Raw genomic sequence first — 27,400 nt, 5'->3', positions numbered from 1 at the left:
GCGGGCGGAGCGGAGCCCGCCGGTTGCTCCACGCGTCACTTCCGGGATCCGCCGCGGGGAACCACTTCCGGGGGAGCGGCCCGGCGGCGCGGGAGGTAAGTGCGGCGGCGCGGCGGCCGGGCTCGGGCTTCGGGGCGGGGCGGAGTCGCCGGGGTGGCGGGAACGTTGAGGGGGTTGGACTCCGGCGCCCGCGGCCCTGCTGCTCCCGGCGGCGGCGCTGCTCCGCCGGTCCCGGGCACGCTCGGCGCGCGGCGAGAATAACTTCCCGGGGCGCCCCTCAGGAAGTTGCTTGCAGAGGGGAGTTTGAGTCCCTGGGAGATGGACGGCTTCGCCTCTGCCGCCCCGAGCGTTGTTCCGAGCCCGGGCCCGACCCCAGCGCTCGCTGCCGGGACCTGGCCTTTCCTTCCATCCGTGGAGCATGGGAAGCGCTCGGGCGCCGGAATCAGTCCGGCCAGAATTCGACTGCTGAGTGGGCCCCATATTGCTGTGTGTTGCCCCTCTGGTCCTCAGTTTCCTTCTCTGTAAAATGGGCGCATAGCTTGATCTGAGAATCAAATGAGCTGGCGAGTGCAGAGCGCTTAGTAGGTGCACAGTGCGTGTGTGTTGGGTGAATTCTTTTAAAAATTTATTTATTTATTTATTTTAAATCTCTACACCCAACCTGGGGCTGGAACTCACCACCGCGAGATCAAGAGCCCCTGCTCTTCCGACTGAGCCAGGGAGGCGCCCTGAGAATTGCCCCTGTTCTTAAGATCTTACCTTAGGGTAGTGCATGTGTCATAATGAACCAATATTGATAAGTTAGTGTTAACTAAAGTCCATGCTTTATTCACAGTTGCTCAGTTTCCGCCTAATGTCCTTTTTCTGGATCGTATCCAGGATACTCTGTTATGTTTAGTAGTCACGTCTGCTTGTCTCCTCTTGGCTGTGACAGTTTCCCAGACTTCCTCGTCAGCTTGACAGTTTTGAGTATTACTGGTCAGATATTTTGTACAGTGATCCTCAGCTGAGGTTTGTCTGATGTTTTTCTCATGACTAAATTGAAGTTACTGGGATTGGGGAGGAAAACCACAGAGGTAAAGGGCCATTCTCATGACATCATATCAAGGGTACGTACTATCAATATAAATGGTCACTGTTGGTGTTAACCTGGATCACTAGCTTGAGGCAGTCAGGTTTTTCCAGTAAAATTACTCCCTTCCCTCTTCCATATTGTACTCTTGGAAGAAAGTCATTACATGGAACCCATACTTGAGTGTGGAATCATGCTTCACGCTTGAAGTCAGATAAATCTATGTAAATTTTTGGGAATTCTCCATAGGAAATTTGTCAACTCTGCCCTATTTATTTATTAACTTATTCAGTTTATATCAGTGTGGTCTCATATTTATTTTCATACTTTGGATTACAATCCAGTGCTGCTCTATTTTATTGCTCAGATTGTCCCAGCTTCGGCGGTTGGGCACTCCTTTATCCCTTTGATGTACCCCGGCACATGCGTTTTTTGTTTTATTTTGTGAACACCTTCTGTTCCAGGTTCATCTTGTACATTTCATGCCTCAGTCCCAGAATCAACCATTTCTCCAAGGAGCTTGGTTCCTTTTATTGGAGAAAGTATTAAATGCCAAGACCTCGGTGCTAGGTGTGATCATTATGCCCATGTTTCCAGGCCTTTGGTGCCAGAGACAGATGTGTGTGTACTAACTTGTATATATACACGCATATCTATAAATATTTCTCTGTGGAGTCACCTGTATCTATATTAAGCTAAATAGGGGTTCATACTGATATCTGCAACTCTCATCCATTCCACGTGGATCATTCTAGCCTCCTCCTCTGGCTTATCTGTGACTAATCTTAGCTCCCACCATCTACCATCCATTTACCCAATTCAGTTTCAGTATACCTATGTAATGGTTTCAGAATTGTTAACCTCTATCCCCTTTGGGAAATAATGTTACCAACTAGACTTGTGCAAGTGCAATTCCTTTTATCTTTAGTCCCACAGACTCCACTCATTTCCAAAGTTACTGAGGTCAACACCTGACTCCCCCTGCCCTTTCAGTGAAGTTGTTTAATACAGTTGTCAAACATTTCTTTTTTTTTTTTTTTAATATTTTTTAATATATATATATATATTTTTGAGAGAGAGACAGAATGCGAGCAGAGAAGGGGCAGAGAGAGAGGGAGACACAGAATCCAAAGCAGGCTCCAGGCTCCAAGCTGTCAGCACAGAGCCCGACGCGGGGCTCAAACTCACAAACCGCAAGATCATGACCTGAGCCGAAGTCAGATGCTTAACTGACTGAGCCACCCAGGCGCCCCATACATTTGTAAAACATTTCAATTCAGAATGTCACATTTTGTGTTCCCTACTGGGATACCTTGACCTCCTAAATGATTTTTTTTTAAACATTTGCATCCATTAAAGTTTACTCATTGTGCTATAAAGTTCTATGCATGTTGACAAATCCTTATATTCACCATTACAATATCATACAGAATAGCTTCACCTTCAGGGATTATTTTTAACTTCTTTTTTTTTTTTTTTTTAATTTTTTTCTTTTTTTTTTAATGTTTATTTATTTTTGAGACAGAGAGACAGAGCATGAATGGGGGAGGGGCAGAGAGAGAGGGAGACACAGAATCGGAAGCAGGCTCCAGGCTCTGAGCCATCAGCCCAGAGCCCGACGCGGGGCTCGAACTCCCGGACCGCGAGATCGTGACCTGGCTGAAGTCGGACGCTCAACCGACTGAGCCACCCAGGCGCCCCAATTTTTAACTTCTTTCAGATTTCACCTCAGCAATGCCAGTAGCTCTCTCTTCAAAATATGTCCATAACCCCAGAATTTACCATCTCCACTTTACAACCGGGTGCAAGCAGGTCTTTTTGACTGTTACAGCAGCCTCCTAAGTGGTCTCCGTGTTTCTTTTCCACTCTTACCCCTCTGCAGTCTGTTCTCAACACAGCAGCCAGAGGGACCATTTTAAAATAAGTCAGACCCTATCATCTTCTTTGCTAAGTAGCTTCGAGTGGCTCCCCTTTTATTAAGGGGAGAAGCCAAAGGTCTTATAATGGCCTGCTAGCCCTACACAGCTTGCTCACTCTACTGTTCTCCTGGATCATCAAGTTTCATTCCTGACTCAGGACCTTATCCTCGCTGTTCCTCCAACCTGGGGTAGTCCAGCAGACATTTAAATGACTCATTCCTGTGCCTTTTTTTTTTTTTTTTTGCCTCTGCTGAAATGTCACCTTCTCAGAGAGGTCCTTCCCTCACCGCCTCACATAAAACAGCACTCCCTCTATATTTTCTCCTAATACCTTTGACATTGTATTACGTGTGTGTGTGTGTGTGTGTGTGTGTGTGTGTGTGTGTGTGTGTGATTGGATGAAATTTCATTTGGATGAAAACTCCCTGGCAGGAGTCAGAATAATATCGACACATAATAGGCGCTGAATAAATATGTATCCAATGAACGACTATCTGAGACCACTAGAGTCTGGCATTCAGGGATGAGCCTCAAGGGTTCTAGTAGCTTATGAAATTATTTGCCATGTTTGGTAATAGATGAGTAAGTAGTTTTTATTAAATTCTGGTAGGGGTAAGAGATTTCCACAACGTGTGAAAACCTCTGCTCTTAAAGTGACTCTGGCTAGAGTCACACCGGAGGATAGTCAGCTCTGCCCTGACTCACCGGGAAAGCCTAAGCAGGCCCCAGGCTTCTCAACTCCTACTTCTCATTGTTCAATGAGGCATTTGGTTGAGGCATCTGCTCTTGCTTTCATGGTGGGAGACAGGCATAGGCATCGTCATTTACCAAATATTTGAGTCAGGTCCGGACCAGGGCCTTATAGTGAGCAAGTGAAAAACATTAAGACTCCAGACTCCTTACTTCTCAGATAACAAGCAATAGGTTTTGAATTTTGGCCTAGGGCACACATACTTGGATGTAAATGGCTACAACTGAAATAAAGCTTCAGGAGACAATATTGATCCTTACTATTACGGTATTTTCTGTTGTTATTTATTTAATTAAAGTGCTAGCTAACGAAGGGAAAGGGAAACCGTGCTGGATAAAGCCCCCTAAGTGGTTTCCATAGCTCACCTAATGGGTCACAGCCTGCAGCTGGAAAGCCGTCGACCTGGTGGGGAAAGCTCAGGCTCTGGAGGAGCCAGCCAGTTTGAACCCTGACTTTACCACTCATCCACCAAGTAATCCCTGGGCAGGCCATGTAACCTCTTGAAGCCTCAGTTTCCTCATCCTCATCAGCAGTAATACCCACCTCCCCACTGGTTGGGAAGCGAATGAGATACTGACTGGGAAGTGTCGTGCGTATCCGGCAAGTGATTCGCTCCTTGCTGTTGCTGCTACCGCAACAGTGGCCCGGGGAACCACTGGGCACCAGGCAGCCTGAGGGCAGCCGCCTCCCGCTTGAGATGTGAAGGATGAGTCGGACTCATGGGACTTCTGTACTCAGGAAAGGAAGACCCAGAGGACTGGCAGGAAGGCCGGGAGGTCAAGCACAGGGGTGCAGAGAAAGCTAGGGAAGCGTTCTAAAGCATACGCTACATGTGTAGAGCGTTTGACGTTTCCCAGGACCCTTTTACAGCCACCCTCCCGTGACACCTGTGCTGTCCAGTATAGGAGTCCTCGCTTGAACAGCAGCGATTTACATTTTCCTAGTCTCTTCTGATCTCTGGCCGGTGAAATCACTTTATACGTGGTCACGGCCACAGGGTTTATATAATTGTTTTCTTTTTTCAGCTCATGTTATTCTCAAAGACTTTATGCTGGCCTGATACGTGTTGTTTATATTTGCCATTGTAGTGAAGGCGGACTGGGCCGGGATGCGCCATAATCGGGTTAACTGCTTTACTGTTGGACATTTTGGTTGCTTCCTGTTTTGCAGCATAATGAATAGCATTGCCATGAACTTTTTTGTACCTGAAGCCTTTTTTCTTGGTTTGAATTGTTTCCTTGCTGTAAATTCTAGGAAGTGAGTTATTCAGTCAAAGGATATAATCACTTTTATGGCTCTTGTTATAGGTTGTCTTACTGCCATTAAAAAAAAAAAAAGAATCCTAAATGCATTATAGCTCAGAATAGAGATGATTGTCGTTTGGCTCCTGAGAACATCGAGTCCCCAGGAGGTCAAGAGATGGGCCCAAAGTGTAGCTAATTGCTGATAGAGTCTGGCTTTTTGCCTCCACCCCCGGGCCCCATCTTTTTATGATATTCCAAATATTCATTAACAGTGTTGCTGTTCAGCATAGTTCATCTAAGTATCGATAAGTTCAATAGGCTTGTTACAGCTTTGGGACCAAGGGCATTTTTAAAAATGTATACTTTATGAGCTGCCACTGTGAAGGAATGTGAGCTTTTTCTTACACCTTGGTGTTCACGTGGTGGTGCCCTGGCAGAGCCGCGTGTTTCCTCCAGAGAAGCTGTTCTCGTGGCCACCCTGGAATTCACTTCGGGGCCAGTTCATGAGCCACCCCAAACAAGCTGCCTGGTGTCTGAGCGGCATACCTTGTATTTGACCAAAAATGGTATTCCTGAGCTCGAGGCCCCACCTGATTCACCACACTTGGATCCAGATGAGGTTGGGTTCTTTCCAGAAGTCAAATCCTTCCTGGGAGGAGGAAGATCTGCCAGCTCTGAGGATTTTTTTTTTTTTTTTTAAGAGGGGCCTTGGGCTTTGAAGGCAGCTCCCAAAGAGAGCAGAAGTGATGGGAGAGTGGCCACCCTGTTGGCTCAGGCACGTGACCTTCCTGTGTGTGCAGGACAGTGTGAATTTGCATAGGTCCCACTCTGTTTACTGAGAAGGTGGTTTTGTCATCCTTTAGTCACTCCCTGGCGTTGGGACAGTCGTGCAAAGCAGTGATGCTGCAGAGCCAAAGTGGAGGAAGGTCTTAGAACCTTTTCTTCAGCCCGGAGCAGAACGTTTTCTTTAGCCCAGAGCTATGCCACAGGAACACAGTGCAGGCCACTTGGGGTCATTTTACATTTTCTAGTAGCTACACTTAAACAGTAAAAACAGGGGCACCTGGGTGGCTTAGTCCCCTAAAGTGTCCAAGTCTTGACTCTTGATTTCCGTTCAGGTTTTCATCTCAGGGTCATGAGTTCAAGCCCCATGCCAGGCTCCCTGCTGGGTGTGAAGCCTACTTAAAAAAGTAAAAAGAAAAAGGTAAAAAATGTTTTTATTGTGGTAACATATATATATAACATAAAATTTACCATTTTAACCTTTTTTCTTTCATTTTAACCATTTTAAATTATTTTTTGTTAAACAGGTTTTTTTTAATGCTTATTTGTGTGTGTGTGTGTGTGAGAGAGAGAGAGAGAAAGAGAGAGAAAGAGAAAGAGAGAGAGAGGAGACAGCATGAGCAGGGGAGGGGCAGAGAGGGAGGGAGACACAGAATCCAAAGCAGGCTCCAGGCTCTGAGCTGTCAGCACAGAGCCCGACGCGGGGCTCGAACTTGTGAACTGTGAGATCATGACCTTAGCAGAAGTCGGACACTTAACCAACTGAGCCACCCAACGCCCCTCATTTTAACCATTTTTAACTATATAGTTCAGTAGCATTCACAGTGGTGTCTAACCATCATCACTATCTATTTCCAGAACTTTTTCATCATCCCAAACCGAAACTCTATCCATTAAACAATAACTCCCCATTCCTCCTCCCCCAGCTCCTGCTAACCTATAGTCTAGTTTCTGTCTCTAGGCTTTGCCTCTAGAATTTGTGTCTGTCTCTAGAATTTGCCTATTCTAGGTACCTTTTAGAAGTAGAATCATACAATATTTGTCCTTTTGTGTCTGGCTTGTTGCACTGAGTATCATGCATCATGTTTTCAAGCTTCATCCATGTTATAGCGTGTATCAGAATTTCAGTCCCTTTAATAGTTGAATAGTGTTCCTTTGTATGTATGTACCTCGTTTTGTTTATCCATTCATCTGTTGATAGGCTCTTGGTTGTTTCCATCTTCTGGCTGTTGTGAATGCAGCTGTGAACACTGGTGTACAAGTATCAGTTTGGGCTCCTGCTTTCAGTTATTTTGGGCATATACCTGGGAGTGCAGTTGCGGGATCATATGGTAATTCTTTTTTTTTTTTTTTTTTTTGAGTTTATTTATTTTTGGGGAGAGCGTGAGCCGAGTGTGCAGGAGCGAGCGCACGTGAGCAGGGGAGGGACAGAGAGAGAGGGAGAGAGAGAGAGTCCCAAGCAGGCTCCGAGTATCAGCACAGAGCCTGACATGGGGCTTGAACCCATGAACTGTGAGGTCATGACTTGAGCAGAAATCAAGAGTTGGATGCTTAACTGATTGAGCCACCTAGGCACCCCTTCATGTGGTGGTTCTAGGTTTAACTTTTTGAGAAGCAACCAAACTGTTTTCTAGTTTCTATTTTCACTCTAGTATAATTTCACTCTAGTTTGTATTTTGATAGTGTTCTTTGATGCACCAATTTTTAAATTCTGATGAAGTCCAATTTATTTTCTATTTTGTTGCCTGTGCTTTGGGTGTCACATCAAGGAAATCATTGCCAAGTCCAGTTTCATGAAGATTTTCCCCTACGTTTTCTTGTGTGAGTTTCATAGTTTTGGCTCTCAAGTTTAGATCCTTGATTCTTTTTTTTTTTAAGCGCATTTATTTATTTTGAGAGAGGAAGAGAGCGTGAGCAGAGGAGGGGCAGAGAGAGGTGGGGAGAGAGAGAATCCCAAGCAGGCTCCATGCTGTCAGCACAAAGCCTGATGAGGGGCTCAATCCCACAAACTGAGACCATGACATGAGCCGAAATCAAGAATTGGACGCTTAACTAACTGAGCCACCCAGGTGCCCCATATCTTTGACTCATTTTTTAGTTCGTTTTTGTATATGGTATAAGAGTCTGGCCTCATTATTTTGCATGTTGCTATGCAGTTTTCCCAGCAGCATGTGTGGAAAAGACTGTTCTTCCCCATTGAGTGGTGTTGGCGCCCTTGTTTGAAAATCAGCTGACTACACGTGAGGATGTATTTCTCAGCTGCCTATTCCGTTAGTCTATATCCTTATCCCAGTGCCTGTTTTGCTTACTGTGGCTGTCTAGTAAGTTTTAAACTCAGAAAGTAAATCCTCCAATTTTGTTCTTTTTCAAGGTCAGGTGAAAATAATACAACTTAATCCAGTATATCATTTCAACATGTAATCAATATAAAAATCTCGTTAATGAGATATTTTACATTTTTATGTTCCTGCTAGCTCCTAAATGGAGTATATATTTAACAGCCCTCTCAGTTTGGATCGGCTCTGTTTCAGCTCTCAGTAACCACATGTGGCTCATGACCACCATATTGGACAGCTCACTTTTAGCATGAAGTTGCATTGTGGCACAGATCTCTGAAAATACAGAGGACTTTGGAGTCAGGTGGGCCTGGTTCCAAAGTAAGTTTGCCCCTTTCTCATTGGGGTGGGCAGGAGGTGCCGTGGTCGAGGGGAAACAGTTCAGTCATACCAGGGTAAGAGGATGGCGATAAGGAGGGCATGCTGGAGAGGTGACCCTTGAGCTCAGCCTTGGAGGTACAGTGGGGGCTTCACCATGCAGTCAGAACAGAAAAGGGCACTCTTGGCAGAGTGTGCAGCTGGGCAGAGGCCCAGGATTTTGTTTTTATTTTTGTTTTTGAGACAGAGAGAGACAGAGCATGAGCAGGGGAGGGGCAGAGAGGGAGGGAGACACAGAATCCAAAGCAGGCTCCAGGCTCTGAGGTATCAGCACAGAGGCTGACGCGGGGCTCGAACTAGTGGACTGTGAGATCATGACCTGAGCTGAAGTCGGACGCTTAACTGACTGAGCCACCCAGGTGCCCCAAGAGGCCCAGGATTTTGAAAGAGCCCGGGCTCTTGGAGAACTACAGGCAGTTCTTTCGGCTTGACCAGGGTATTAGGAGTGGGGTCCCTGCTGAAAGCAGAAGCTGGCTGAGGCTGGACCTGTCACCACTGGCCACCACCGTGCCCCCTGTCATTCATGTCCCCAGCATCTCTTATTTGGGTTACTGGCAGTAGCCTTCTCACTGGCCTCCTGTGTCTACTCTGTACCCCCTCATCCCACCACTTAAAATGTAAGACACTCGGGGTGCCCGGGTGGCTCAGTTGATGAAGCGTCTGACTCTTGGCTCAGGTCATGATCTCACGGTTCATGAGTTTGAGCCCCGTGTCTGGCTTTGTGCTGTGGAGCCTGCTTGGGATTCTGTCTGTCTGTCTGTCTGTCTGTCTGTCTCTCTCTCTGCTCCTCTCCTGCTCTCTCTTTTTCTCAATAAATAAGCATTTTTTAAAAAGTTAAAAAAAATAAAAAATAAAATGTAAGTCACTCTAGGGGAGAGTGGGGAGGTTCCTCAAAAAACTAAAAATAGAAGTGCCCTACCATCTAGCAATTGCAGTATTAGGTATTTACCCACAGGATACAAAAATACAGATTTGAAGGAATACGCACAACTCAATGTTTATAGTAGCATTATCAACAATAACCAAACTATGGAGAGAGCCCAAGTGTCCTTCGACTGATGAGTGGATAAAGAAGATGTAGTGTATGTACATAATGGAATATTACTCAGCCATCAAAAAGAATGAAATCTTGCCATTTATGACGTGGATGGAGCTAGAATGTATAATGTTAAGCAAAATAAGATAGCATACTTTTTCAATCAGAGAAAGATACCATGTGATTTCACTCATGTGGAATTTAAGAAACCAAACAGATGAACATATGGGAAGATGGGGGGAAGGAGAGAGTAAAACAAACTGCAAGAGACTCTTAACTATAGAGAACAAACCGAGGAGGGTTGATGGAGGGAGGTGGGTGGGAGATGGGCTAGATGGGTGGTGGGTACTAAGGAGGGCACTTGTGATGAGCACTGCGTGTTGTATGTAAGTGATGAATCACTGAATTCTACATCTGTAACCAATATTACACTGTATGTTAACTAAAATTTAAATTTAAAAAATATGTATATATATAAAAACGTAAGTCAGATCATGTCACTTGTCTGCTCAGAACCCTTCAGTGGCTTCAGTCAGTTCGGAAGTGTCAGGGTCCTAGTGGGTCAGCCTGCACTCCTCTCTGATCTTTCTTCCTTCCCGAGCATTCTTCTCTGACATTTTGGACTCATTTCCCTACCCCAGGGCCTCGACACTTGCCTTTCTCTCTGCCTCGATGTGCTTCTCTCATGCGTTCCAGTGGTTTGCTTACACTTTGTGTCTCTGCCACTCGATTCCTGTCTCTTTCAGAGCCCTTCCTGTCTGTCACCCTGTACAGATTAAAATAGTACCCTCAAGTTTTGTTCAAAACAGTTGTCACTAGCTGACGTAGCATGTCTGGATGCATTGCCTGCCTGTGCCCTGAGATGTAGGCCCCAAGAGAGCAGGGATTTGTCTCTTTTGCCCTCTGTTCAGTACTTGGTGTTCAGTAAGTGTTTGTTGAATGGATAATTGGATGAATAAGTGAACGAATGAACAAAACCTGAAACATAGCTGGCCTTCAAACGTATGTTGATTAGAGATTTGTGTTGAAGTGTTTGCATTTACTTATTTATTTTCTCTAACTTGGAAAAATTTCAGACCCACAAAAAAGTTGAAAGAATAGTCCAACGACTATCCATATGTATTCTCCTTAGATTCAAGAATTGTTAGCATTTCACTATAATTGCTTTATGTATTCTTGCAAGTTTGTGTGTGTTTGTGCAAGTGGAACTATTTAAAAGTCAGTTGTAGAAACATGACACTTAACCTTTGTGTTTAGAAGTTGGCTCTGGAGGGTGGTGAGTCAGAGGAGACCGACCGAAGGCAGCAGGCGGCTGAGGTCATGGCCTCCGACCTGGACTTCTCACCCCCCGAGGTGCCCGAGCCTACTTTCCTGGAGAACCTGCTACGGTACGGACTCTTCTTGGGAGCCATCTTCCAGCTCATCTGTGTGCTGGCCATCATCGTACCTGTTCCCAAGTCCCACGAGGTGGTGAGTTCTTCCCTGTGAGCCTCCACTCCTCAGACGGGGTTCTAGGTACTAAAAACAGCACAGCAGAGAAGATTGGTTGGGACGATGTCACATTCCCACCCAGTGGCCTCGAACCACGTGACCAGTATTTTCTTTGTTCACATGTGTGAAGCAGGTTTTTATTTAGTGCCTACTACCTGTCATCCTGCTTCGAGATGTAGTATCTGTCTTCACGGAGCTTCTAATCCTTGAGAGAAGGGCAGATATGGAACAAGCGTGCATGTTGCCATAAGTCCAGGGCACTTGTGCCGGTGTGTATCGAGGGGAAGGGCCTGATTTTACTGGGGCAGGGGCCCGCCTGTTGCCCCTCCCCCAGGGAGAGGGAATTGCATTTGCAAGGACTCTAGTTCAAGTAACTGAATGAAGGTAACTGTGGCCAGAGCACAGAGGGGTCATGATGAGAGGTGCAGCCAGAAGAGCGGGCAGGGCCCAGAGGGTTTTAAGTAGGAGACTGACAGGATCAGATGGGCTTTTTGTGGTTTTGACGTTTTCCTATAGGTCTCTTTATCCTGTAGCCATTCACACTCCTTCTACTACCCTCTGTTTGCTCATGACATTGATCTGTTGGAGAAAGCAGGTCATTGTCATCTACGATATCCATATCCAGGATTTAGCTGATTGCCTCTGTGTGGTGTCATTTAACATGTTTCTCTGTTCCCCATACTTCCTATTAATTGGAAATTCAGTCTAGAGGCTTGGGTCAGCTCCGATCAGGTTATTTGGTAAGAACACCTCATAGCTGGTGCTGTGAACTTCCTGTTGTATGTCATCAATGGACATGTGTCTGGTTGTCACCCGTTTAGAGATTCTAGGATTGATCGGTGGATTCAGGTGGTGTTAGCTGATCCCTCTATTAAAAAATCCCCACCAGGGGCGCCTGGGTGGCGCAGTCGGTTGGGCGTCCGACTTCAGCCAGGTCACGATCTCGCGGTCCGTGAGTTCGAGCCCCGCGTCGGGCTCTGGGCTGATGGCTCAGAGCCTGGAGCCTGTTTCCGATTCTGTGTCTCCCTCTCTCTCTGCCCCTCCCCCGTTCATGCTCTGTCTCTCTCTGTCCCAAAAATAAATAAAACGTTGAAAAAAAAAAAAATCCCCACCAGTCTTTCACCTAAGTCGTTTTAGCATCCCTCGGTGATCATTGCTAAGTTCCATTATTTCCTTCTGCTTTTACTAGCTGGAATTCTTCAGTGAAGAAGACCTTTTCTTCATTGCCTGTATGGTTATTCTGAAATGCTATTCATAGTAACGGCTGGATAAATTATTGCTTCTTTCCCTTTATAATTTTCAGAGCAGTAAGTTTGGACTCCAGCAACCTCCAATCTTGACCAATGAAACTTTGATTTTTGTATCATTTTGAACATATATTTTTATACATTTGACACGTTTTTAGTTTTTTTAATTACAAAAATTTTTAATGTTTATTTTTGAGAGAGAAAGAGACGGAGCATGAGTGGGGGAGGGTCAGAGAGAGAGGGAGACACGGAATCCAAAGCAGGCTCCAGGCTCTAGGCTCTGAGCGGTCAGCACAGGGCCCGATGCGGGGCTCGAACCCACGAACTGTGAGATCATGACCTGAGCCAAAGTCGGACACTTAACTGACTGAGCCACTCAGGTGCCCCTTTAGTTTTTTTAATGCTCAGATGGTCTCAATGGGAGCCTCATCAAGTTGTGTGAAATATTGTCTACCAGGGAAGTTCATTAGAGACTCATTGCCTAGGACTTAATAATATTGAGTGTACGTTACATAAGCTGCTTATGGACAAAATTCTAGACTTATAGCAGGAAAGCAGGTATTCAGCATAAACCATATTGTTTGGTTTAGGTACAGTGAGTCACCCTTACCAGTTCTGGGAATTGTAGGAACCACCCAAAATCCAATTTCACTGGTGCCCTCCAAGGGCCAACCTTGCAAGTAAGCTTTTCTAAAGAAAGCAGGGTTTTTTTTTTTGTTTTTTTTTTTTTTAATGTTGATTCTATTCTGCACACTTATAATATATTTATTATAACTTAAAACTGCATTGTTTTCTACTACTAACAGTAAGACTCAGAATGAAATTTAAGATTTTTCTGAGGTTCTATTTGGCCTTAGAATATGTCCCAGTAGGGATGTATGGTCAGAGTACTGTGTTTAGTAATTCTTTTTTTCATATAGTTATACTCCCATCGTCATACAAATTTAGCTTAATTTGCTTCAGCTTGTTTTGAACTTTTATATGTTTTTCCTTTTTGATTTAATTAAAAGATATAAAATGTGTACGTACACCATTTTCCCACATCAAAATGATACAAGATAAAATTGTCTTCAGAAACAGAAGTCTCCTTTAATATCAATATTCTCTACCCTATTCCCTTCCTCCCTCCATAGGTAACCATTTTTATTATTTTTTTAAAATTTTTTTTTTTCAATGTTTATTTATTTTTGGGATAGAGTGAGACAGAGCATGAACGGGGGAGGGGCAGAGAGAGAGGGAGACACAGAATCAGAAACAGGCTCCAGGCTCTGAGCCATCAGCCCAGAGCCTGACGCGGGGCTCGAACTCACAGAGCGTGAGATCGTGACCTGGCTGAAGTCGGACGCTTAACCGACTGCGCCACCCAGGCGCCCCTATTTTTTTTAAATTAAAAAGAAAAGTTTATTGGGGTGCCTGGGTGGCTCAGTCAGTCAAGCATCCGACTCTTGATTTCGGCTCAGGTCATGATCTCACCATTTTTGAGTTCGAGCCTTACATCGGGCTCTATGCCAATAGCATGGAGTCTTCTTGGGATTCTCTCTCTTCCTCCCCACCCCCCCCATAAATAAGCATTTTAAATAAGTATTTATTTATTTATTTTTTTTTTCAACGTTTATTTATTTTTGGAACAGAGAGAGACAGAGCATGAACGGGGGAGGGGCAGAGAGAGAGGGAGACACAGAATCGGAAACAGGCTCCAGGCTCTGAGCCATCAGCCCAGAGCCCGATGCGGGGCTCGAACTCACGGACTGCGAGATCGTGACCTGGCTGAAGTCGGACGCTTAACCGACTGCGCCACCCAGGCGCCCCAAGTATTTATTTATTTTGAGAGAGCGAGCACGTGTGCATGTGTGCACACAAGTTGGAGAGGGGCAGAGAGAGAGGGAGACAGTGAGAATCCCAAGTAGGCTCTGTGTTCAGTGAGGAGCCTGATGTAGGGCTTGATCTGACTGCAAGATCATCACCTGAGCCAATTTATTAAGAGTTGGACACTTAACCAACTGAGCCACCCGGGCACCCCCATTTTTATTATTTTGATTTATTCTTCTTTTGTTTCTTTTTGGAAACATAAGCAAATGTATATATGTGTGTGTGATGTGTATGTACATACGTACATATATAAATATTCTCCCCTTTGACACGTAAAAGATAGCATACTATTAAATACAGCTTTACATGTTTCTTTTTTCGCTAAACAACGTACAAGATATTCTGGAGACCAATTTTTCTTGGAGATGACTCTGTCCCAGAGATCCTGCTCACGTAGCTGGGAGAGTCATAGCCATTTACTGATGCAGTGGGGAGCCCAGGCAAAGGAGCCACTTGGGGTGTAGCTGGGGAAAGAGCGTGCTGAGTTCAGTTTTAAACAGGTGCCTTTAAGATATCCAGGTGGTTCGGGGGGCACCTAGGTGGCTCAGTTGGTTGAGCTCCTGACTTTGGATGGGGTCACAATCTCGCGGTTTGTGGGTTCGAGCCCCACATCAAGCTCGCTGCTATCAGTGCAGAGCCTGCTTCGGATTTTCTGTCCCCCTCTCTCTCTGCCTCTGTCTCTCTCTCTCTCTCTGTCTCTCTCTCTTTCTCTCAAAAATAAACATTAAAAAAGAAAAGATGGCCAACTAATCTTTGACAAAGCAGGAAAGAATAGTCAATGGAATAAAGACAGTCTCTTCAGCAAGTGGTGCTGGGAAAACTGGACAGCGACATGCAGAAGAATGAACCTGGACCACTTTCTTACACCATACACAAAAATAAACTCAAAATGGATAAAAGACCCAAGTGTAAGACAGGGAGCCATCAAAATCCTTGAGGAGAAAGCAGGCAACAATCTCTTTGACCTTGGCTGCAGCAAATTCTTACTTGACATGTCTCCGGAGGCAAGGGAAACAAAAGTGAAAATGAACTGTTGGGACCTCATCAAAATAAAAAGCTTCTGCACAGCGAAGGAAACAGTCAGCAAAACTAAAAGGCAACCAATGGAATGGGAGAAGATATTTGCAAACGACATCTCAGATAAAGGGTTAGTATCCAAAGTCTATAACGAACTTACCAACTCAACACCCAAAAAACAAATAATCCAGTGAAGAAATGGGCAAAGACATGAATAGACACTTCTCCAAAGAAGACATCCAGATGGCCAACCAACACATGAAAAAATGCTCCACATCACTCATCATCAGGGAAATACAAATCAAAACCACAATGAGATACCACCTGACACCTGTCAGAATGGCTCATATTAACAACTCAGGCAACAACAGATGTTGATGAAGATGCAGAGAAACAGGAACCCTTTTGTATTGCTGGTGGGAATGCAAACTGGTGCAGCCACACTGGAAAACAGTATGGAGGTTCCTCAAAAAATTAAAAGTAGAACTACTCTACGACCCAGCAATTGCAGTACTAGGTATTTATCCAAGGGATACAGGTGTGCTGTTTCAAAGGGACACATGCACCCCCATGTTTATAGCAGCACTATCAACAATAGCCAAAGTATGGAAAGAGCCCAAATGTGCATCGACGGATGAATGGATAAAGATGTGTGTGTATATATATATATATATATATATATATATATATATACATATATATATATATATATATATACATATACATATACATATATATATACACACACAATGGAGTATTGTTCAGCAATCAAAAAGAATGAAATCTTGCCATTTACAACTACGTGGATGGAACTGGAGGGTATTATGATGCTAAGCGAAATTAGTCGGAGAAAGACAAATATCATATGACTTCATTCATATGAGGACTTTAAGATACAAAACAGATGAACATAAGGGAAAGGAAGCAAAAATAATATAACAACAGGAGGGGGACAAACAAAACATAAGAGACTCTTAAATATGGAGAACTTGCTGGAGGGGTTGTGGGAGGGGGGATGAGCTAAATGAGTAAGGGGCATTAAGGAACCTACTCCTGAAATCATTGTTGCACTATATGCTAACTAATTTGGATGTAAACTTAAAAAATAAAATAAAAAAAGAAAGAAAAGATACCGGGTGGCTCTGCCAAGTATGCAGAAGGTCTCTAGCAGGAGGAGGGTCTGGGCTGAGTGTCCATCGACACGTGAGAGTCGAGATGTACTTGAAGTTGGGGCGAGGACGAAGTTTCCGGGCTGAGAACATGGGCTGAGATGAGGAGAGGTCCAAGGCTACAGCTGCGAGGATTTAGCATTTAAAGGGCGGGCGGGGGGAAGGCAGAGCCAGTGAGGGCATCGAGAACTTTGGTGAACATGGACATGGGCCCGTGGCCTCCGGATGGTTCTGTCCATCTCTGTTTCTTATTCTGGTATTTGGAGAAGGAGGTCACGATTGGAGTGTTTCCACCCACAATTGTATCACACTCTAAAAGCGTAATCCCTGTGCTCTGGGGCTCTGTCCTCCCAGCCTCGGCATGCTATTGGCGATTATAAATAACAAACATTTTTACTGTCATTGGCCACTGATGAAGCCAATGCCAAGAGTCCTAAGGGAGGGAGGTGATGAATGTTTTTATTTTGTAGGCAGAGATGTAGAGTCAGAGGTGTGTGGCCTTTTGGAGAGCTGCTGCTCACCTCCTGTCATGTTCTTAACCCTTCCAGGCTAGCCACAGAGGCCTGGGTCAGTTCAGCAAACAAGGGAAAAGGGGTGCCTTTCCCTCCTCTCTCTGCTGTCCTTAGCGGCGCAGTGGGTGGCGGTCTTTTGAGACGGGGAGTTGACAAAGGGCTCAGCAATATGCCTACTTCCCCACTCTGCTATTTAGAGGTTAATTTGGGACAACAGCTTCGTCTTTTAAAATATAAATAGAGTACATAACATCTCGTTTTAATTTATCTTGCAGTTTAGAGCAGTAAGGCTCGCATAAGTGAACTGTCTTCATGACTGAAGCTTACTGTTTTAGCTTTTTAAAGCTTTTCAGTGGATCAGTAGCAACAAATAACAGTACTGGTCATTAAACTTTTTATTGGAGCCTCAGGCCCCCAGTTATGCAGAGACTCTGCTGCTAGCTTTCCTCAGGGTGCCCCCATCGGGCAGCCTTCTCGGACTCCCCACACTCCTAAATGGATAGAAGGGGACACGGCACTCTGCGCACAAGCCATCTCATGAAGGGAGGGTGGGCGCTGAGCCTGTGTTCAGGGATTGAGCCTGGCAGCTAGCTGGGATGTGGGATTTGAATGGGGATGGAGAAAAGAAGATTTTGCTTGGAGCCAGGGAGCTCTTAGGGAGGAAGGGTACCTGTGGAGTGAGAATAGCTGGTGGGGACCCCGGGCAGCCTGAGGGCAGGAGGGAAGTGGAGGGTGCCAGGAGGTGGGAGAGGGCAGAAGTGGGGGTGGGAGGACCCAGAGAACAATCTCGCTCTTTTTGACAGTTTGCTTCGGGCAAAATCATCCCTCTTGCTTGGCCTATAGAAACAAGGTTTATTAGTGGCTTTTTGGGTCAGAAGATAATATTTTTGGCTCTAGATGATGGGAAAGCCTTTGAAAAGCGAAAGAATGTCTTTCCTGTTGTTCCAGTAAGCCGATTTTTTGCAACTAGTTTATGACTTCAGTACTTCAATACTTAGCAGATTATTTTGAAAGCTCTTTTGGGGGTAATCAGGGAAGAAAGAAGGAACACATACGAATGCTTCCCACCCCACCCCCTTCCTTTTCATAGTGGGAGTAAGAACCAATTTGCAAAATCAAAACTAAAGTCCTTCCAGTCCTAAGCCAAATGAGAACTGTTCTCGTCAACACCTCATTAAACTAAGACCTGAGAAAATAAACATTTGTGTGAGAATGATTGAGGCCTGGGCCACACTTAATCCAAGCATTTTCTTGTAGGTTGGATTCTAAAGTATAAGATCGTAGATCCTTACACCGTTTCTCTCTAGTCCAGGCTGGCAGGTACATTTCATCTCTCATGCCATTCTGATTGATTTTGTGGTGGCCATAGTGAAAGGCTTCTGGGCTGCTTCTGGGCTCCAGGTAAAGCCTCATTGATGTCTGCTGTGAGTAAGGGCCTAGGGAGTCCTCGGGCTGGTCCACTACTTTCCATCTGTCTGCGCCTGCCTGGGGAGTTTTCAAAGGCCTGGACTGCCCCCATAGAGATTCTGATTCTGTTGTTCACTGTAGCCTGGATCAGTATTTTCTTGAAGTGTTCTGGTGATTCTGTTATGCAGCCACTGGTCCAATCTTTAGACGATTTCCCTGAAGCACAAACCAATTTTGGGAGGGTAGGAAGTGTTCAGTTCTACATGTGTTAAGATTGAAATAATAGCAAGACGTCCAAGTGGGAAAGAAACAGCCAGTGAGAAGTTGGGGATAGAGGCCTGGGAATTATTTTATCAATATGGCATTATTACTTGAAACCCTGAGAGTGTGTTGCTGAGCTTTTCAACAGAAATTAAGATTCAGAAAAGGCCTGAACCTGGGGCATTCCCAACCTGCTTGAAGTGGTTTCTGTGCAGTGTGGGTATACTGAAAAGATGTACTGAAAAGACAGCGGGTGCTGTCCCAGAGCGGGGGTGCAGCTGGGCCTCTGGAAGGGGTGAGAACCAGGGACTCTGTCACTCACCATCTGCATCTCCTCTGTATCCCCTCCCTGTCCATCTCCTGTCTTTCATTTATCTTACCAGGGCCCTGCTTCCTCTGCTCACTGTCCCTGTGGTGAGATGAAACATGGCCACTGACAGCTTCCAAAGTTTATGTCTTTCAGCTGCAGCATCTGGAGGCTGCCTTCCTGCTTGGTCCCAGTTCCAGAATCCCCAGGGAAGGAACTGTGGCTGACCCAGCTTGGGACAGCTATGGCCAGTGTGGCGGGAGGGGAGGGTCCCGCCCCAGGAGGGACAGGGGTGCCATGCAGACAAAGCTGGGGTCTCCGTTCCTGTCGCTGTCTCAGGAGAGACAGGGCAGAGCGGCGGGCAGAGGGGACTGTGGTCTCCCTGAAAACCGCCGTGGTTCAAGGAGAGTACGTGTACAACCCAGTCCCCATGGGGACCGCACAACAAGAACTCCTGAGCGACCGAGGAAAGGCTGCTCTCCTCCAGAGTTCGGCTTCAGTGGAGCAAAGTTCTTAACAGAGTTCCTGGGTCCCTGTGGGTCCCTGAATAGGCTTCAGAAGTTCACAGGGTCCCTGAAATTGTGAACAAAAATGTGCTAGATATCTTTATGCTCAGGCACATTTTCTGGGAAGACAGGCTATAGCTGTTCTCAGTTTGATGAGGTGGGAGCCAAATTCCAGGAGTTTAAGGAGCAGGTAGTGAGGCAATAAAGGCAGCACGCTCCTCCCCCTTCCCCAAAAGCCTGCTGGAACTTACTCCCAGCCTCTTTCGGATCAGTTTCTACACAGAATGTTGATCCGGTTAACCCTAAGCAAGTGGGTGTTGACTTTTAGTTCAGCGACTCACCTAGCAGATAGGAACGGTTCCTCTGGCAGTGAATCACAGACTCTCCTACTAGTTCGAACGCTGACTGTTCCCATCTCTTCATGTGTTGGGTTCATGTCTCCCCAGCCGGCTGCCAGCCCCTAGCCAGTACCTTCAACTCCCTCTCTGCTGTCTTTGTGTGGATTGCCACAGTCTCTTCCTGCAGTAATGGGGACTCTGTGTTGAAAGTCAGAAACAGCTCCAGCAGTTTTTCCAGAAAGAAATTGTATTGGTTCTCAGAACTGGGAATTTCAAGGCACATCTGGGTTCAGAGGCTCAAAAGGTCTTCAGGGCTCTGTCTCCATCTCCTGGCTTTCCTGTGAGTGTTGGCCTCATTCTTAGGCACTTGTCACAAGTCAGGAAGATGGCTGCAGCAGCCCCAGTCTGCATCCTTACTGCTCATGGTTTATAAGCAAGAGAAGCCATCTCTCTGCCTGTGCTCACTTTCCAGGTCTCATGGAAGTCCTCTGCCTGGCTCTGGCTTGGCCACGTGCTTGCACCTTGCTCCATCGATAGGAAGGGGCAGTGGGTACCATTTCTGGCCAGGCCACATTTAACTGGCCACAGGAGTGGCCACCGTGACTGAGAGTCCCCCTAGAACCGTACGGGATAGAGAAATGGCAGAGCCCCAGTGCAAAAGGGGGTGTTGGGCAGACAGAGACAACTGATGCCCAGCATTGTGATCCAGTGGAGAACTCACCAGAATTGATAGCAAGAGTGGTGGCTTTCAGTGTGATGCCCACGTAGACTTCACTGTCAGCCAGAAAGCTCTGCAGATTTGGAGCCCTAAAAATGAGGGAGGCTTCCCAGCTCTGGCTGTGGCCTGGAAGTTCAGGAGCCTGTTGGAAAATTCTGCCTGGGATTGCCAGAGTAAATAATTAACTTGGGCAAGTGTATATTATACCTACTCTCAACACCTTAGGAGACAGCCTCGTAGAACTAACTTTGCACTTCTGCCCTGTATTTTTTTTAAGCTTGGGAGCAGTTTGCAGTTGAATTGGGCAGCAGGGTGTTTTTTACTTAACGAGCCCTTCTGGAGAGATTGCTGTGTGGCGGGCAGGGTGACGGTATAAACATGGTCTCGAGATGTGTGCCGTCTCATGGGAGAGACAGCCGGACGCAAAGGGCCACAGCCCAGCCGGTGGGACGGGCCTGCAGTCGTGCTGAATTGTGTCTGGAATGAGCTCCAAGGCTGTTCTCTGTAATCACAGTTCTTGCCTGCCAGGCGCATCCTGGACACTCCGTCTTCGTGCGCCTTGTTGAGCCGCCACGGAAGGCCTCCCCCACGCCCTGTTTCGGCCAGTCCTCTCTCCCCCTCAAGGCCAGTGCTAGTTCTACCCCTGCAAGGTCTTCTGGGGGGGGGGGGCACCCCACCCAGGCCTGGGGCAAGAGACCGGGACCAACAGGAGCATCGGCACTGGGCACGCCCTTCATGTCCCTGAGCCTGTGTCCTGAGCTATAAAAGGAGGGCATGCAGACCCAAGCCAGAGTTCTTGGGGATCAAGTGAGATAAGGTGCGTGAGGGTGCCTGAGCATAGCACAGTGGTTTTCCTTCCCGGGACCACTTGAGAGGAGAGAGTGGTTTCAGCCCGTATGGAATGACATTCTGTCCTGATTTATCGGACTCAATCCACACTGAACTGTATAGTGGAAATCATAAAATCCTGAGTGCCTTCCCTGCTGGAAGGGATTTGATGCATTGTGGCACAGATTCGATTATTTGAATCTGATGAATAGCAGCAATTTTCTGGCCTCGTAAGCAGCTGTGGAACTGCTTCATTATTGATGAGGCCTGTGTCCACAGAGGACGGGTGCCTCCGCAGAGCCTGGAGCCACCTGGCAGGGGAGGTTTCCTGATCCTCCCGGTGGTGGTGGCCATGGCTGGGCATGGCATGCTCGCTGAGGAGACTTAAAACTTGCCTCAGGCGAGGCCCGGAGTTCCCAGATTTAAAGGTGGGGCTGTGGTACTCGGAGTCTGCCTCGCTTGTACCAGCAACGTGCGTTTGAAGAGAATTTACGAGTCAGTCATTCATGCAGAGTCGTCCTTACTAGCTAAGAATCCGGAGCTACAGCTCTTTGTGGCTAGGACCCCAGAGTCTTATCATGTGCATAAGAGCTGCCTTTTCTTCCCTATAGCTTGGGGGGGAAGGTGGCTGTGCCCCATTGGACCCGTCACCGAGACTCAGCCTCAGTTTCCCTTCTTGTCAAGTGAGCTCACAGTGGCTGGCTCATTGGGGTGATGGGGGCTCAGTGAGCGGACGCTTGGTGCGCATCACTAAGCATGTGCTCTCTTCATTACCCCGTGGTGCCTGGCACGGAACCTGCATCCATTGGGTGTGGATAGATAGGTGGGGGTGCGGGGGACCTAGGCAGAGCAGGAAAGGGAACAAAGCAGTGGGCGATACTGGCGGGCCGGCAGCCTGGGGTGACGGAGTGGGCTCTGTGAGGGGGCGTGCCGGGGGGCAGGGCCGGCTCTGGAGTGGAGTGGCCCTGGAGGCCACAAGGAAGGTCTTGGAATTTGTCTCCTACGAAGAGGGAACCAGAAACATATTAAAGCGGAAAACAGACACGGTTGGGACTGTTGTTCTAGAATAGACTGAAAGCGGTGAGGTAGGTGGCGAGGAGAGCGTGTGGGAGGCTGACACAGTGAGGGGGCAGACCGCGGGCTGTGACCTGGTGCAGCAGTGTGTGTCCAGGGGGGCCGGGTGGATTTGAGAGACCCTCAGAACGTAGAGCGGGCAGGACCTGGGGCCGATGGGATGTGGGGGGGCACGAGGGGGCGGCGAGAACTCAGAACCGGCTTGGAGGTTACTAGCTTGGGTAACTGGGTGGGTGACGATGCCAGAATCTTTGATGGGGAGGAGAGGAGGAGGTCTGGGGTGAGGAGGAGACAGATCATGCATCCAGATGACTTGATGACGGTAACATGTACATACGCCCACAGAGAGCTGCTTTCAGCTGTGGGAAACAGCCTGGTGCGGGGAGCACTCACCCGCCCTCCTGACTCCTGTGGGAACCTCAGTCACAAACAAGGGGTCCGAGTGACCCATCGACAGAATCTGGAACAAGCCATTCTTGTCGTTCCACACGGCCACCTGTGGAACCTGTGGTTCCAGCCGCTACTAAATAGAGAATAGATTTCACAGTTGACTCTGGTTCTCAGTCTCCAGCCCTGAGGTCCCGAGGAAACCGGGGACAGATGATATCCTAGAGCCGTTAAAGACCGCACTTCACATGCTGGCACTGCTGCTCACCAAGTGACACCTTGGGCAAGTCACACGATCTGAGTGTTTCTTTCATCTGTACAATGGGACTCATTATGGCACTTTGTGAGGCTAAAATAAGGTATGTACACACCATATAACCCAGGGCCCGGCCTCCTGTAAACAGTAGTATCAGCAGCCGTTGTGGCTGTTGTTGTTGTTATTATTACTGGTGGCTATGTCTGGCCATGCTTCTGGGAATGTATATTGGGTTTCAAAGCTGCTTATGTCCTCTGTGCCCATGGGAAAACTGAGACCCAGCACTAAACGTTATGTACATATATTTGTAAATATTTACTGAAGTTATCTCTATGCCCCAAGTGGGGCTTGAACTCAGCAACCCCGAGATCAAGAGTCACATGCTCTACTGACTGAACCAACCAGGCACCCTTGAGTGTGTTCTGTTTTCATGATGATAAACAAGAGTGAAGTCCCCATGGTTATGGGAGATCTTACCTGATCTTCCATTTCTTTTCTTTTCCCTTCCTTTCCCTTCCCTTCCCTTCCCTTCCCTTCCCTTCCCTTCCCTTTTTTCTTTCCTTTTCTTTCCTTTTCTTTTCCTTTTCCTTTTCCTTTTCCTTTTCCTTTTCCTTTTCCTTTTTCTTTTCTTTTCTTTTCTTTCACAATTGAAGCTGTCCCAAGGAGCTCACAGCTGGTAGGGGAGACAAACAGGAGAATATGTTACTGTGGTAAGGTAACAGTGGCAATGCACAGTTCCTCGGTACTGGGGGTGGGAGGGGGTAGGGGTGGAGGGAGGGATGGACACTGCTGGAGGTGGAGGAGCAGGGAAGGAAGGCTGGATGGTGAGTAGGAGTGTGTTCTTGTCCTGGGCCACAGGGAGGGCTTTGCTGGGTGGCCAGGAAGGGTGCTCCTCTTGTTAAGAGTGACTGGCAGAAGCCCCGACACCTGTCCCAGTGTGAGGTCTAGAGAAGAGCCCAGAAGAAGCTGGAGATGTGGCCTCCTTAGATGCCATCCCGTGTGTGGGGCATGGGACCATGGGGGATAGAGAGCCCCCTGGAAGGTTTAAGGTGGGGGGATCTGTGGCACTGAGCAGAGAGGTCAGTTAGCAGTGGAGGGACCAAAGGAGGGACTTTGGTGCTAGAGAGGGTGACCAAGTCAGGAGGTGGAAGGGGTTGTTGAATCACCGGTACCTGGTGACTGGACAGTTGGGAGGAGAGAGGGCTGGGGTTACTGGGACTCCAGTTGCTCTGCCTCGGGTGGGGAGGAGGACCCGGCCTGCTGGAGGAGGAGCCGTGCTTGGTCTGGGACAGTGGGGTTGGAGGTGCCTGGAAGGTGCCAGTCCAGTCATCTGACAGACAGCTGGATCGGGAGCGAGGTCTGCTCAGGAGAGATAAAGATAAGGTGCCTAAGAGAGGATCTGAGGGAAGCACTGGGGATGGCAGCCGGGTGTCACCGTCCCTGTGGATTCTGAACTGGGCCCTACTGAAAGTGGAGGAGGCACCCAGCTTCGAGCTCCGAGTGGCGGGGGAGGGGGGCTCCATCTGTGGAGATCCTGGCGGGCTTGGCAAGTTCCCTGTGCATAAGCCATCGTCTCATGGGGCCTTTGCCTGGGGCACTCAGGGACTGACTGGTTTCCTCTGGCCTCATAGGTACTGCAGTGGGGACGGTTTCCAGCTCCCAAGGTCTTCAAAGGCATCGTGCCTTGTGGGGTTTGCCTTAAACAGTAGCCTTCCTGCTGTGCTCTGCAGCCGGCAACTCCTGCACTTGACACACTGGCTCCTCTGAGGTTTTGTTTTGTTTGTTTGTCTTTCTAACAGGCCAACTTTTTTTTTTCTTTCTTTCTTCCTTTTTTTTTTTTTTTTTTTTAGCCAAGTTACATTAACAGTATCACACAAGTAGATAGGCTGGGAAAGTCCAGAGCCACCGTCGGAGACCTGGCCAGGGGAGGGACCAGCCCCCTCGTTATCTTGGGAAGGTCACCCGCGGGTACCCGGGGCTGGTCTGGGCCTTTATATCTGGTGTCTCTGCTGGAGGCTGGCAGGGTGGAGAGGAGGCAGTGATGGCTGATGAGAGGGAGCCGACAGATCTCTGGAGTAGGCCAGTACATAGGTGTGAACTGCCTCTCCCAGCCACGGTCACGCGGCTTCTGTGAGCACATAGCTTAAGGTGCAGGGCCAGGGAAGGGCAGAGAGCAAAGCAAGCTGGAAGCTGGGAGTCGGCCGGTTAAACACGGGGAAATATTTTTCTCTTCCAGAAGTGTGCTCCTTCTTAGTATTCTTAGTCTGCTTTTTATTTTCCCGTTTTTGATAAAAGGACACAGGTACTGAGAAACATTTCCTTTCTGTAGTGCTGGGGACAGCGGGCCGTGGGGGGTGTGGGGAGCATGGGCACCTGAATAAAGGGGCAGCCGCTGCCCAGCCCATTTTTTTCCACCGGGGGATTAGGGGCCAGCGTTACTAGGTGTTTAAAGTTTTCAAGAAAAGCTAGGAGTCCAGATTGAATGGGAAGTCTACCAGTTGGCTCAAATGCTTAGAAATAAACACTGCAGGCCAACTGAAGTCTGCCTGTGGGCCGGAGGAGGCCCAGGGGCTGTGGTCAGTGTTCTCTGGGCTGGACCTGCCTCGCTAGCATCCTGCCTGGCCGAGGCACAGCGTGACTTATCACCCAGGGGAGGAGGGAGCACTTGACAGGACTGAATCCACTCCAGATTCTTGGACATAGGCTTCTGTGGCTGTGGCAAGCCGAGCGCCTCGCCTGGAGTCCTCTGTCTTCATCTGTGCAACGAAGGCCAGGGCTGGATCTGCGGGTTTGAACCTTTTTTTAGCAGCGGGACCTCTGTGTAAACCAGATCTTACAGGGAACGAGTCCCGACAGATACAAACCAGGGCTGCCCCAGTTGTAGGGAGAGTCTGGAGTTCCGCCCAAGGCTGGCCTCTGCCCTCCCCCACAGGGCACCTCTGCCAGGCCCCACAGAACACAGTGTGGGGGTTGCCCACCTGCCGGCCGGCACTCTCCACCCCTCCCGGCCCTGGCAGTCTGTGGGTTGAACGGGAGAAGGAGAACAGCAGGGCCGAAGGAGAGCAAGCCACAGTGGGTCTGTCCCCCAGCCGGCTCCCCACCTGCCATCTGCCCGGGACCAGCACAGGGCCAGCAGCCAGCCGGCCCCGGGGCGCTTTCCATGCGTTTTGCCTCCTCACCTCAGCCCTCCGGGGCGTGTATCACTATTTCCATCTCAGAGGTGGGTAAACCAAAGACACAGGAAGGGGAAGTGAGTTGCTCACAAGGTCACTTGGCTGGTACGCGGAGGAGCCTCAACGCCACCCAGGCCTCCTGAGACTCCAGAGGCTGCCTCCTCCCTTGGGGCCTCTTCCTCTGTTCTTCACTGAGGACCGCCCTGCTCCCCCAGGGGCAGCCCTGCAGACCTGCGGTCTGGGGTCCCGGCGCTGACGGTTCCTGTCCCTGGTGTTTCTGTGGCAGTGTGCTTTAGTTTGCGAAGCCCCCTTCAGACACAGTCTCGTTTTGCTGGTGTCAGGCTTGACTCGTCTAAACGGGACTCTCCTTTCTATTGCCATGCAGGAGGCAGAACCCTCCGAGCCTAGAAGTGTGGAGGTGACGAGGAAGCCCAAGGCTGCTGCTCTTTCTGCCAGCAAGAGGCCCAAGAAGGAGGCCAAGAAGAAGCGGTAGAAGAAGAGGCCTGCGGAGCCAGGCAGGCGGGGCGCGGGCCCAGGGGGCAGCCCTCCCGGGACTCAACGTCCTGTTCCCTCCTTCATCCCAGGGGCAGGGCTGAGGTGGCTGGGCCGCTCTCTGACCACAGAGATCTGGACAATCGTGGCAGTCCCCAGGCCCCAGCTGGGCAGTTCCACTTCCTTCTGCTTCCGTGACAGTTTAGAGCCAAGGGGACTGAAACCCCCTACGAGCAGAGGCTGTCTAAGAAGTCTGCCTGTTCAGAAGTTGGGCTGGCTCAGAGTGACACTTCCATGCTTAATCATTGTGACCAGCCTTTACTTACCCACCTTGTGGATTTACACTACATTCTAGAGTCATGATCTCACGCTGACAAGCACTGCCCCTCCCATTACTCGTGCACCGCAGATCTGCTCATCAGTCACCTTTGTCTCCCCTAGTACAGAAGGAGCCAAGCCAGGCCTTCCCTGTTTGTTTAGGTCAAGACACCATGGCCACTGTGATGCTGGTGGTCCCACAGGCACAACAGCCAGGCCCGAAGATGCCTGGTGTGAGAGCCTGCAGGAAAGCCGGCCAGGGTTGTGCCTGGTTCTCTGGCAAATGGAAGGGACTTGGCCCATGTTCTTGGGCCCAGTCTTTCTGAGCCTCTGAAATGGGGGGCTTGTCAATCTCAGACCGACCTCTTTTTAGCCCATCATGGTACATTCAGTGTGTGCCTTTTGGCTTCCATCTGACACGTCTCCACTTCCCCTAATTCTTTCAACCCCAGAACAGTGAGGAAGAGTCATCTGGGCAAATAAACATCAATAAACTGCCTCCCACGCTGGA

At 48.2% G+C, this 27,400-nt stretch overlaps 1 protein-coding gene across 3 annotated transcripts; it reads left to right on the top strand.

Moving 5' to 3' along the window:
• The first annotated feature begins 54 nt into the window (after positions 1-54).
• MANBAL (mannosidase beta like) lies at positions 55-27,400 on the top strand. 3 transcript variants are annotated; one of them, XM_047853812.1, is made up of 3 exons: positions 55-95; positions 10,777-10,989; positions 26,465-27,400. In XM_047853812.1, the coding sequence occupies exons 2-3, from the start codon at positions 10,840-10,842 to the stop codon at positions 26,570-26,572; spliced, it is 258 nt and encodes an 85-aa protein (XP_047709768.1). In that variant the 5' UTR covers positions 55-95; positions 10,777-10,839; the 3' UTR covers positions 26,573-27,400. The 3 variants fall into 3 exon arrangements, with proteins under 3 accessions (XP_047709768.1, XP_047709770.1, XP_047709769.1); XM_047853814.1 differs by having other exon boundaries at positions 71-95; positions 10,780-10,989; XM_047853813.1 differs by lacking the exon at positions 55-95 and adding an exon at positions 6,138-6,190.

The sequence above is a fragment of the Prionailurus viverrinus genome, chromosome A3 (genome assembly GCF_022837055.1).
Source record: "Prionailurus viverrinus isolate Anna chromosome A3, UM_Priviv_1.0, whole genome shotgun sequence".
Lineage (NCBI taxonomy): Eukaryota > Metazoa > Chordata > Mammalia > Carnivora > Felidae > Prionailurus > Prionailurus viverrinus.
The sequence above is the reverse complement of the archived record's forward strand: the minus strand, read 5'-3'. Positions and strand labels throughout refer to the sequence as shown.

What these genes read in the sequence shown, in the direction of transcription:
- MANBAL (XM_047853812.1), top strand. Translation starts at nt 10,840, where the DNA reads ATGGCCTCCGACCTGGACTTCTCACCCCCCGAGGTGCCCGAGCCTACT. An exon ending in TTCCCAAGTCCCACGAGGTG is followed by an intron (nt 10,990 to 26,464) that starts GTGAGTTCTTCC and finishes ATTGCCATGCAG; the next exon opens with GAGGCAGAACCCTCCGAGCC.